At 48.2% G+C, this 12189-nt stretch overlaps 1 protein-coding gene across 4 annotated transcripts in view; it reads left to right on the top strand.

Annotated features, from left to right (window-relative positions):
* Nucleotides 1–9152, top strand: part of kcnh1a (potassium voltage-gated channel, subfamily H (eag-related), member 1a) — an 88423-nt gene extending 79271 nt beyond the window's left edge. For all 4 annotated transcript variants that reach the window (XM_072690006.1, XM_072690005.1, XM_072690004.1 and 1 more), the window contains one exon: nt 7097–9152. In XM_072690006.1, coding sequence (XP_072546107.1) covers nt 7097–7960 — 864 coding nt within the window. In that variant the 3' untranslated portion in view covers nt 7961–9152. The remainder of the gene's footprint in view (nt 1–7096) is intronic.
* The last annotated feature ends 3037 nt before the right edge of the window (nt 9153–12189 follow it).

The following is a 12189-nucleotide window of genomic DNA, read 5'->3' as shown; positions in this document are numbered from 1 at the left end:
GTATTATTAATCTAACTACTAACTACATATAATATATATATCCATATCGTACTGACATGCTAGTGGCATGCTAGTGCACATAGCGCCAGTATGAGTAAATCAGGCACAGGGGTGTTGCTGGGTTTTGGCACATATGGGGTCACTGTTAGGTTAAGAGCGGTCCGCTACTTAAAACGGTACGTAACCAGGAGTGGCTCTATGGTCCGATACTGACCATTCAATGACACACTAGTCCCCAAACCTTTTGAATTTGGGGCCAAAGAGTAATTACGACGAACTGAGAGCCAAGAAATCTTAACCACATACCAATAAACGTAGAAAGGATTCAGATGGGGCGTAATTCAACAGGCCGAATACTGAAAAGAGGGGGAAACTGGCAGCTCGGGGTACGCTGAGACCCACTGTGTGTTTGTTTGTGGCTCTGTGCTTCTGATTTAGAGGGCAAAGGGGCGTAAAGGACACACTCACGGAGTCCTAGTTCAGGCAGACACCATTGTTAAAGCCAGTGTGGAGAACCTGCGCAGTGTGTGCTTGCTGCAGTATCTGTAAGTGTGTGTGTGTGTGTGTGTGTGTGTACGCTACAGAGAAGCCCCACGCTGACCAACAACATATGGAGGTTAGAGAATGCTGGCAGGATTGGGCCATTACACAGGGCCAATTGAGCTGTGTGTGTGTGTGTGTGTGTGTGTGTGTGTGTGTGTGTGTGCTTCGCGCTGGGATCTGAGATACTTTTGGAACAACCCACACAAGCTTCTGAGCAAAACCTGCAAAATGTTAATATGGATAAGATTATGTAATAGAGATCAATAATGCATAAGTGAAATAGGAAGCGTTCGAAGCTCGTATGGCTCTGCACTAAGAGTCGGACGTCTCTAATAGACTTGCTTATGACAGTTCCTACACACAGTCAGACGTGCTGGTAAACCTCAAAGGCCTCCCTTATTGTGTCCCACTACTGGGACATAGGGTTGTGTAATCTACTGGAAGCAGGCACAACCATCAAAGCGCTGGGGTTATCTTGGGCAAGTTCAGTCCTCGGTGATGCCACGGCCATCCGTGTCTGTGAGTACGGGATAGCATGACTGACTCTGGATGGATTAGGAATACTACACTAACTCTAGGTTGGGCCTCGCTTTGCTCTCAAAACAGCCTCGACTCTGTATGGCATGGATTGAGATTTAGGTCCATGTTGACATGATTGCATCACTGCATCCTGCAGCTTTTTAAGAAGACGTTTAATTAGAGGTGGCAAATCCAAATCCAGGTCCACAAAGTAAAAACCCACACCATAATATATAATAAATATATAGAATATATCAAATTCAGTATGGTATTCCTGTCCAGCTACAAACCTTCTGTGAATACATAATAATTATAGTATCAGTAAATAATATGTAAATTATTTTGCTTATTGTAATTAATTACTGCAAATGTAACCAATTTTAAATGATATGACATTTCAGTGTAAATAAGTCAAATAATTCCGTCTGCTTGGACGGCTCTGCTGCAGCCCAAGGATTTTTTGGAAAAATTAGAGGCAGTTCCTGGTCCAGAATCGGGCCAACATCCTGGCACGGATTTTTACTTTCTGGACCCAGATTTGCCACTTCTAAATTCGATGCTGTGGATCTCCGATATGACCACATCCCGAACTGACTCTGGATCTGTTAGATCTGCTGACTGACACTGAACAGCGTGTGTTGGAGGTAGCGGTTAGAAGACCAGGGTCGGTTGTGGTCATGAAGGGATGGATACGGACAGCAACAACACTCAACTGGTCCGTGCCAAGACAACATCCCCCACACCATTCCACCTCCACCTCCACCAGCCTGGACTGCTGACACAAGGCAGGTTGTGTCCATGGATTTATGCTTCTGACCCCAAATTCTGACCCTACAATCTCTCTGTGAGCCTCAGCAGAAATCTGAATCGGACTCATCAGACCGGGCTGCGTTTCTCAACGGTCTTCAACTGGACAGTTTTTGGGAAGCCTGTGCTGTGCTGAGCCACTGCAGCCTCAGATTGGCAGAATGAGGTGGAACCCGACTGTTGTAGCCCATCCGCCTTTTCCGTGCTTCTCTGCTCACCACAACTGTACAGAGTGGTCCAGGCTGATCGGCTGCATCAGACGTCAGTGATCAGTCCGGTTTGTTTGATGTTTCCACCGAACTGTTCCTTTAAGGAGACGGAGGAAACGCTCCCGCTTGGTTTCTCAGGCCGAGGTCGTAGCTTGAAGGAGGGAGGGAGCGACGGAGAGGTGTGTATGGGTTTGATAACTAGTCTATACACCTGCACGTGTGAGAGCAGACGAGTGTGAGGCTGCTGGGCTGGCCTCGCTGCTCGTTAGCACAAACGAGGACAGTGCCGGTTCAGCCACTTGTTACCAAGGGCAACCAGGTTACGGCCGACAAGGAGTAGATACAGCTAATGGGCTGAACAGAGTGCGTGTGTGTGTGTGTGTGTGTGTGTGTGTGTGCTAGTCAGGTCAAGTCATCACAGCAGCACACGTGCACATACACCAATCAGCCATAACATTAATACCACTGATGATCTGGTTCCAATGGCACATGCAGATTAGGCAGGAGGTGAACAGTCTGTGCTTGAAGGTGGGGTGTTGCTGGAAGCAGGACAAATGGTCAAGCGAAGGATTGGAGACCCTTTGACGAGAACCTGACAGTGATGGGATGGCAAGACGACTGGTATACGGTGCTCATTGGTCAGTCCGGAAAACCTCAAGCTCCACTGAGATGTTGAAGCCGGTGCTGTTCTCAGAACAGCGGATTGACCACCCCAGACTCCAGATCTCGAAGGTGGTTCTTCTATGGAACTGCTCAAAGGACCTGTTGTAGCGTACTGCTTTCTAATATGGTCTAATATACTGCCACTACGGCCCGGGGGTCGCTTTGCCATCAGCAGCTGGAGTCTGAGAGAGCACAAATAGCTGTGCTCTCGGCCCTCATCGCTCTTAAAGCGATGTTAGTCAGCGGGCCTCATGGATTGTGCTGCATAAAAGCCAAAGGCCGCTGTCTCAGGTTCCTCGGTACAGTGATGGAAATAACTACATTTTGGGAGGAGGAACATGCCTGAAGCCCCTCCTAGGAATGGTATCCCATAAACACCATCTCTACCTTCTTCTTTGTGGAAGAGCCATCCTGTGTCCTCACCTCACAAAGGAACATCTAAACGGGGGGTAATTCGAGGGAAGTTAGTAGAGCCTGTAATGAGAGTGAGGAGGACACAGTTCATAAGCTCTGTTTGTGCGTGAGTGTGTGTGTGTGTGTGTGTGTGAGTGTAATATTCTAGTCACAGTGATTTCGCAGACAGATTGGCAGGACAGATGCTTGGACTCTCCACCCTACGCTGTGAATATTCATCACATCAGTATGAACATGAACATGTGAAATATGGCTTCATAATCAGCAACTCTGTCCAGAACTCTGTAGTGACAGAAACAGGCTGCCTCTCTTGCTCGTGTGTGTGTGTGTGTGTGTGTGTGTGTGTGTGTGTGTGTGTGTGTGTGTGTGTGTGAGAGAGAGAGAGAGACTGCCTAAAGGGTAAAAATACTCCAAAACACACAGCTTTTTTCACAGCAGGACGAATAAGCTGATTTATAATTGATGGGTGCCTTTGAGGAGATCAGCAGAATTCCATTATTCCATGTGTGATCACAGAGAGCTGCTGTATCCATTAAATATGATGTAAGCAGAACTGAAGCCCCTTCCTTCAGCACCGTCATCCGGGAACTTCAGACTGAAGCACACTGTCCAATCTCTGCTGCAGCCCAGTACAGCGCAACACTTAGTATTAGAGTGAACTTCATATTAGAATGCGTGAGCGAGTTTCCGACGAGAGCGCGTTTCGTACCGGAGAGCGCGTTTCGTACAGGAGAGCGCGTTTCGTACAGGAGAGCGCGTTTCGTACCGGAGAGCGCGTTTCGTACAGGAGAGCGCGTTTCGTACAGGAGAGCGCGTTTCGTACCGGAGAGCGTTCCGACCGATGCGTTTAGACTTTTAGATTAGAGCAGTTTTTTTTTTTAGTTAGGAGTGTTTAGATATGGAGTGTTTTGAATTGAACGTTTTGGATTTGAGTGTTTAGATTTCAAGAATTTTAGATTGGAGCGTTTCGGATTGGAGCGTTTAAGATTAGAGCAAATTGGACTGGAGCGTTTGGGACTGGAGCGTTTGGGACTGGAGCGTTTGGGACTGGAGCGCTTCGGATTGGAGCGTTTCGGATTGGAGCGTTTTGGATTGGAGCGTTTAAGATTAGAGCAAATTGGATTGGAGCGTTTGGGACTGGAGCGTTTGGGACTGGAGCGTTTGGGACTGGAGCGCTTCGGATTGGAGCGTTTCGGATTGGAGCGTTTCGGATTGGAGCGTTTCGGATTGGAGCGTTTTGGATTGGAGCGTTTAAGATTAGAGCAAATTGGATTGGAGCGTTTGGGACTGGAGCGTTTGGGACTGGAGCGTTTGGGACTGGAGCGCTTCGGATTGGAGCGTTTCGGATTGGAGCGTTTCGGATTGGAGCGTTTTGGATTGGAGTGTTATGGATTGGAGTGTTTAGATTTGAAGAATTTTAGATTGAAGCATTTCGGATGGGAGCGATTAGGATTGGATCGTGACAGAACATATTAAATTGTAGTGCAATCACCCAATAGTTGAATTTGTCAAAGAGCTGATATTTAGGGCTGAAAGGAAGCGTTGTGGCTGTGGCTGAGTGATGCAGGTGTGATGCAGGTCTATCAAGGATTGACCTGATTTTCCGGAATATCCAAGCTGAGCACATAGCCCTACAAAAGCCACATGACATCTGAATTTCAAGCCACATTTGTATATGGTGTCAATGAATGATTGAATAGTCAGGTCAGTCACAACCAGAATGTGCAAAAAACAAAGTTGTTGGTCCACAGTTTACTAATATACTAGAATACCTAGATGATCACCACCCCTCCTAAACCCCCAACTCTCCAATTCATCCTGAAAGTATTGGCTGGAGCACCATCCATCATTCCAGAGTACACCGTTAGTTCCAGGGACTAGACAAGATCAGTGTCAGCAATGGGTGCAATGCATTCCTTAGAAGCGGTGTCCACAAACATTTGGACGTAGAGTGTATTACCAGCGTTAGTGTAGCATCTCCCAGTGTCAACTAAAGACGCAAACTTCAGATACCAAACACGTCTTGGTTGATTGACATCAATGTTACTATGGCAACCAGTGTGAAGATGATGTGGAGAATGAAGATTTGGTCTCAGTGAAGGCGGAGGCTGAAATTCCAGTCTAGGACTCTTGGGGTTTCTGTTTTTGTCACCTGCAGTGTGAACGCTGCCTCATGGCCGCGGGCTGGAATGGGGAAGAGGGGGGATAAAAGTGGGAACTGTTCAAAGAAAGCAGAAAGAAAGGCAGAGCGAGAGAGCCGGAGAGGTCAGAAGGGGTGGGGAAGCGGGAGAATAGGGACGTATGGCTATCACCTTCACTGAAGGACTATTGTAAAGGAAGACATGCCGTGCCACGCTCTTCCCCACAGAAGGTTAATAGAAGTCCATCTTTCAATCTTCCTAAAGCTATTTGCCGTTCTCCTCTGACAGCAGCATGACCCACACAATCGAGGGGTCTCTGAGAGAAAAAAAAAAGCCCCTGGCTCTGCAATATGCATGAACCCCAATGAATAAGGAATGCTACAGGCACTTATCTGGAGAATGGCAGGAGCTTCTGGCTGGAGAAAAGCCTTGGAGAGGGACAGGCCGGCAGCAGTGGAGGGGCTACAGATTGCGGGAAGCTTAAAGGCAACAGAACTGCACATTTTAATGCTGGTCAAGCTAAGCAGCTATTAGAAGCAGGGTGGACAATATGGACTGTTATGAATATTGTGATGAATGATGGTCATACTAAGAACATTTTAGCTGGTGAAGAACCTTTCCTTCATATGAAAGGTTCTTGACCATCACATTTCTGTTACAAACATGGTTCTTTTTTTCTGGAACCAGAGGTGGTTCTTCTATGGAACCTGTTGTAGCACACTGACTTTTAAGACTGTACAAAATAAGGCTCAGAGCGGCTCAGCGGTCTAACATGCTGCCATTATGGCCCCGGGGGGTCGCTAGATCAAGAAAAAAATATATAAAAAATAGAGCCATGCTGCTTTGCCATCAGTATCTGGAGTCTGAGAGAGCACAAATGGCTGTTCTCTTGGCCCTCATCGCTCTTAAAGCAATGTTAGTCAGGGGGTCATGAGTTCGAATCCCTAGACTGTTAGCTGGTGTGGTGGAGCTGGGGATCTGCCACTCTCCTCCCAGCATTTCGGCTGCTCTGCGAAAGTCCTTCCCCCGCCTAGTGTTGGGAGCATTGCTATATGGGAGCTAAGAACAGGCGGGTTCACTGGCAGTACCAAACTGGGACCAAACATGATGCCAATGTTTTTAGAACACTGACCAACTGCATTTATCATAAAGACCAGAGATCCAGACTTTTGAACAGTAGGGTAGTTTCCTTGGGATAGTGGAGTTATGGGCCGGTGTCGACATCTGACATGTCCCGTCTTCAAGGCTGCAGATTAGCACATTACCATTCTGCTCTTCTGGAGTTCAGTGAACACCTCTATGCATTTGTCTGATTCGCTGATACTGATGTTATTCAGAGATTTTCATCAGCTCCTAGATAGTGTTAAATCTAAATATGGGAAAGCTGATCTCGGTCTCTGCCTGGCCCTTTGACTGTGATTGAACTTTCCAGAAACTGCAGCACCGGCCAAGCGGATGTTCCTGCAAAAACGGGAGCTTTCACAAAACACCAGAGTGGTGCAGGGTTGCAGACGTGGCAGTAATGTAGAAAAGTTCCTAATGTCCTCCACTACTAAATTCAGCAGATCCCAGCCGGAAAGTTAAAGGAGAAGAAAGTGTGAAGGTAGAACAGTGCTGAACCTGCATTACAATATATTATGATCAGACTTGCTGCGTTCTGCCCTTCAGATGGGACTGAATGTGGTAAGATGGACGGGTAAAGCTGCCCCTAGCGCCGTTATTTCGGACTTCGCACCGTTTTGTTTGTAAATAATATAAAACAATTGCTTATTGATTTATTTCCTTCGTTTCCTTCATCAGATTGTCTTCAGGAAGATCAGCGATGTAAAGCGTGAGGAAGAGGAGCGTCTGAGGAGGAAGAACGAGGCTCCGCTCAACCTCCCTCCGGACCACCCAGTGCGGCGCCTCTTCCAGCGCTTCCGGCAGCAGAAGGAGGCCCGACTGGCCACCGAACGTCCAAACCCAGAGGATCCAGACCCAGAAAAGGGTTGCGCTCACAACGAGCTCGTCATCGTCCAGGACGCGGTCACCATCGCCACCACCAGCGTAGTCACCGTGACGGAGAGCCCAGCCACGCCCATCCCCTCAAACCCCACTCACAGCGCCCATGCCCCTGGCCCCTCAGACCGGGCCAAGTTGCAGGCGCCCAACGCGCTAGTGGTCGGCGGCAACCGGCCGTCTCGAGGATGGGGGCGTTTCCGGGAAAGCATGGCCAAGCCGGAAGGCTGGGGCAACGTAGCCAAAGCAGAGTCCATGGAAACGCTTCCTGAACGAGGCTGCAAATCAGCCGAGCCTGGCGGCCTGAAAAAAACGGACTCGTGTGACAGTGGCATCACCAAGAGCGACCTGAGGCTGGACGAGGGTGGGGCACGGACGCCCGTAGACCACAGTCCGGTTCAGCCCGAAGGGAGGCCGCCGCCCACAGTCCCGCCCCCAATCCCACCCATCCCCGAACACACACTCCACACGGCGCTGCTGGAGCTGCGGACCGAACTCAAGGACGAGCTGTCGGCGCTCGGAGACCGCATGGTCGCCCTGGAGACGCAGGTCGCTGAGGTGCTGCGGTTGTTAAGGGGTGGAAAGACTCCATCCTCCCCAATCCCCCTGTTTCAGATCTCGCGACCCACGTCACCAGACTCGGATAAGGACGACATTTTCTCATAAAACAGGGGTTCTCGACTCCAGGCCTGGGGACCCCCCTGTGACCCCTGACCCACCACGCGCTTCATCCAGTGCGAGAAAGTTTCGGCCTCCCTGACCTCTAACTGACCTGTGCGCAGGTTCTGCTGTAGCAACGTTTAGCTCTTGAAACATTGATTATACAACAAAAGAAACTACACCCAATCTAGCTTAACATATATACACTATATGTCCAAAAGTTTGTGGACGCCCCTTCTATTGCACTATTGACTTGAATCAATAGAAATAGTCACCCAAATGTTCTCCTCAAGTACATGGCAGGTTGTCTTTGAGGTCCCTAAGACTTGATGACGTGGTTTACAGTAAAGTACAATTTACTGTGAACTATAAAAATTCCCAGCCTCTACATGCCGCATCGCCATCGGCAGCCGGAGTCTGAGAGAGCACAACCGTGCAATTGGTTCTTTTTTTAAAGACACAAAAAAGTTATATTCCCATCCTCCAGCTATATGTTAAGATATATATATATATATATATATATATATAATTTTATTTATTTTTTCAGATTTGGGTGACTTTTGACTTCTAGTGTTTGGTAGCTACCTTGTAGGCTGTAGGCTACAGCCTTGCAGGCTGGCTGTATTTAGGGTATCCTCACTAAAAATGCGCTGCAAGTACTCAAAGTTCTCATCATTCTGACTCAACAAGATCTTTGCGAATGTTCTCTAGAGCCTAAAGCAATATCCACGACAGAAGAAGCTGCTTGTGAGGTGGAGCCGGGACAGGTCAGTTACCTGACGAGCTGCATCAGGTGTGTTGGGGCAGGGAGCTGTTGGATGTGCAGGGCAGTGGGCTGGTCCCCAGGGCTGGAGTTGAGAACCAAAGTCCTACAGCACTTGTGGGGGTGGGAGGGTTTGAGGACACCTCAAGAAGCGGAGGGGCAATGTGTCTGGAGGGATGACAAAAAGGATACAGCTGCTTTGGAGGTTGGGGTGCACGCTGGAGACAGGAGGGCATGCTGCAGAAACGAAGCCCACACAAAGTGTGTGTGTGTGTGGGTGTGTTCAAGTTTGTGATTAAGTGTGTGAGTGTTGGAGAGCGGGGAAGAACAGGGAAAAGGAGAGTCCTGAGGGATAGAAGCTGAGATGTTGAGGTGATGGTGCGTTTGATGTCTGGAACACACACACACACACACACACACACACACACACACACACACACACACACACACACACACTCTGATGTGAAGCAGCACCCCTGTGCTAGTCTCCAGAGTCGACATGGCAGAGTGAGAGTTTTAGCCTCCGGGGCCAGCTGTGATGGACAGTCGTCATGGCGACACATGGTCTTGGACTGGCAGGCAGCACCCTCCAGCATTTAACACTCAAGCAGGGTGTCTCTCTCGCCCTCTCTCGCGCTCTCTCTCTCTCTCACACACACACACACACACACACACACATACACACACACAAACACACACACACAGAATGATGTCTCTCAGCTACACTTTGCCTTCATTTCGCTGATCTAATGGCTCAGTCCGCCAATCTGGAGTGCACGCGAAATCACCTTCGGTTCGGCCGGTCATTCGGTCGTCCACTCTACTTTGGTTCTCTTTTGGGGCAAGTGCATTTTCTAGAAGCGGAGCTACGGAATTACTGACCACCCCTGAAACATGACCAGTGTCAGCACGGCTGCAGAGTGGCAGAGTCTTCCGATATCTAAGAGATGTTACTGCAAAAGGCATGGATCTGTTTCTTATATACACACACACACACACACACACACACACCCTGTTCTATGTGCATGTCATCACTGTGGCCTTGCTGCTAGCTTTGATGTGTAAGCCTCATTATGTCGGGCTAGAGACCCTCATTACACTTCAACGATAGACCCCTCTCACATATGGAAACACACACACACACCTGCATTTCTGTGGCCTCTCAAACCCTTATTTTGCTTTACTTTCCGAGTTCGTCTGTGGTGGCTTTGGCCATCATATGGCTTTGCTTCCAGTGGAGGACTGGAAGTCCCGTGAGGAAATTCTGGTAATATAATCCAACATGGATTCAAAGGAATGCAATAAGCTGTGTAGGTGTGGGGCTCCTAAATCTAGGCCTGACTGGGTTCAGTTTCCTGGACATGGATTAAGCCTAGACCAGAATTGCAGAATGCCCAATGGTGATTCCCTCTGGAAAGGGTTTCTTTTTATTATTTTTTTTTAGTCCAGGTTTAGGCTTAAGCTGGCAGTATACTTCCTTATCTTGGCCAAGCCTGACTGCGACTGGACACGATCCTTAAGGTTCTTTGGGAGGTTCTTTGGTTGAATTGGTAACTACAAGCAAAGCAAAGCCGTCCAAAACTGGCAGAGCTGAAACAGTGGTGGTTCCGAGGAGTTTAAGAGGTTAAGGAACCTTCAAGAATTTTTTTTTAGAAGAACCCATAAACCACGAGGATGAAAGCCTTTGCAAAGAGCTGTGAAGTTGATTTCAGTGAGAATCTCAAGAAGTTCCTCATGCACTGTTGAAAGCATAAGATCCTGGAGGAACTTTAGGAGGTTCTTCAATTTTAAGGTTCCTTAAAGCACCTTAAGAGGTTCCTCCACAGTTTCATTTTGAAGAACCTCCAAATGTTTTTAGAGAAAACTGATTTCATACTGAGGAATCCCAAAACTCTTTAGAGGCGCCTCAAAAGTATATGGAGGAACGTTTCTTGAGGTTTTTCAAGGAACTACGTATTTTAATTTATTTTTTTTCAGTGTATGAAGAAATTCCTCCACATTAGTGGGACATTACAGGTGATGATAAGGGTGTAGGTGTATTCCAGCTCAGAATACGGGGCCAAAGTTTAGAACCAAAGTACTACACTTGAAAACTGAAGTCCAGAACAGTCCTCAAACAAGAACAGAATGGCGTACAGAGGCGTACGGGTCAAGTCCACTAATTCTCAGAGATCACCTTCAACCTTTATGTTTGAGTCACATATAAATGAAAGCTCCACCTTCTCTGTCCAGGTCCTCTTGGAGGGTGCTGTATGTTTTCTCAGGATCAGAGTCTATATATATACACACACACACACACACACACACATCCCTTCCCATCTATTCTGTTCTTTTCTTATTCATATTCGCCCGGCTTTATCCGCGTGTCAAGTCGAATTAGTGTAAGGTTTTCGATTTTTTCCGCATCAGCACCTTTTCTGACCGTTGTGGTGGGCAGATCAGCCCGAGTGCTTTTCTCTGCCTCCCCCCACGCTGTAGATTAAAAGGTTATGCTGAGTATTTTATTATTTTTCAAACCCCTTTCTTCGTTCACAGTAGGGCCCTGGAGCAGATCCTGCTCTTTCCACGGCCTCTGTGACTGGCTGAGTGACTCTTGGTGCCAGCTTTGAGAAGAAGGTTCTCCATCCAAGGTCTGGCAAGCTGACGCGGTGCATGCTATTGTGCTTCCCCTGCTCCGGCTCTGCTCTCGTACCTTACTGGTTCAATCAGAGCTTTCAGGGCCTTGACACACCAAGGTAGCGCCGAAGAACTCTGACTCTGACTGGTGAACGCCTTCGATCAGCTCAGGTCTTCCATGATCAGTTGCACTCGAGCACACACACCTCCTTGCTTCCTCACTGCTCTGCTCTGGTCTGTTCTTCAGCTCATGAGCAGGAAAATCAATTTCAAGACTGAGCCAACAGTGTAACACACAGTTTTCTACAAGAACAGCCCAGCAGTGCGAGATAGTCAGCTCCACCATTCAGCCAAAAGGGAGCAGATAAGGGCGGACCTGACAAGGTACACAACCCGACGTGGCGGTGGCTGATAGTCGGCTCGGCTCGGTGCGTCAGGGCTTTGAAAGAGCACAGAAAACACAACAGCATGTGCTGCATTGCGATTTATTAGCACTGAGGGTCCTGAAACCTCCTGACACTCGGCATTCCTTGCTGCCGCGCAGAATTCCCACTGCAAAGCTGTTAGAACTGAACGGGTCACGTCTCGGTGAGAGCGGTGCGACACACAAGAGCTTCATCTGAAATGTCACGGCCTGCCGGGAAACGGAGCGCATGGGAGCTGTCCGGTGCTGAAACCACCACGCACACCACTCCATTACAGGGTTTATTTTCAACAGTCTAGCATCACATTCTCTACTGTGACTGTGTGTGTATGCATGTATGTGGACACACAGTGCATGCATATATGTATGTGTGTGTGTGTGTGTGCAATTTAAGTGCACCTTACAGCTTTACAGAGTTTAAAGGCAGAATAT

The sequence above is a fragment of the Salminus brasiliensis genome, chromosome 10 (genome assembly GCF_030463535.1).
Source record: "Salminus brasiliensis chromosome 10, fSalBra1.hap2, whole genome shotgun sequence".
Classification (NCBI taxonomy): Eukaryota; Metazoa; Chordata; class Actinopteri; order Characiformes; family Bryconidae; genus Salminus; species Salminus brasiliensis.
The sequence above is the reverse complement of the archived record's forward strand: the minus strand, read 5'-3'. Positions and strand labels throughout refer to the sequence as shown.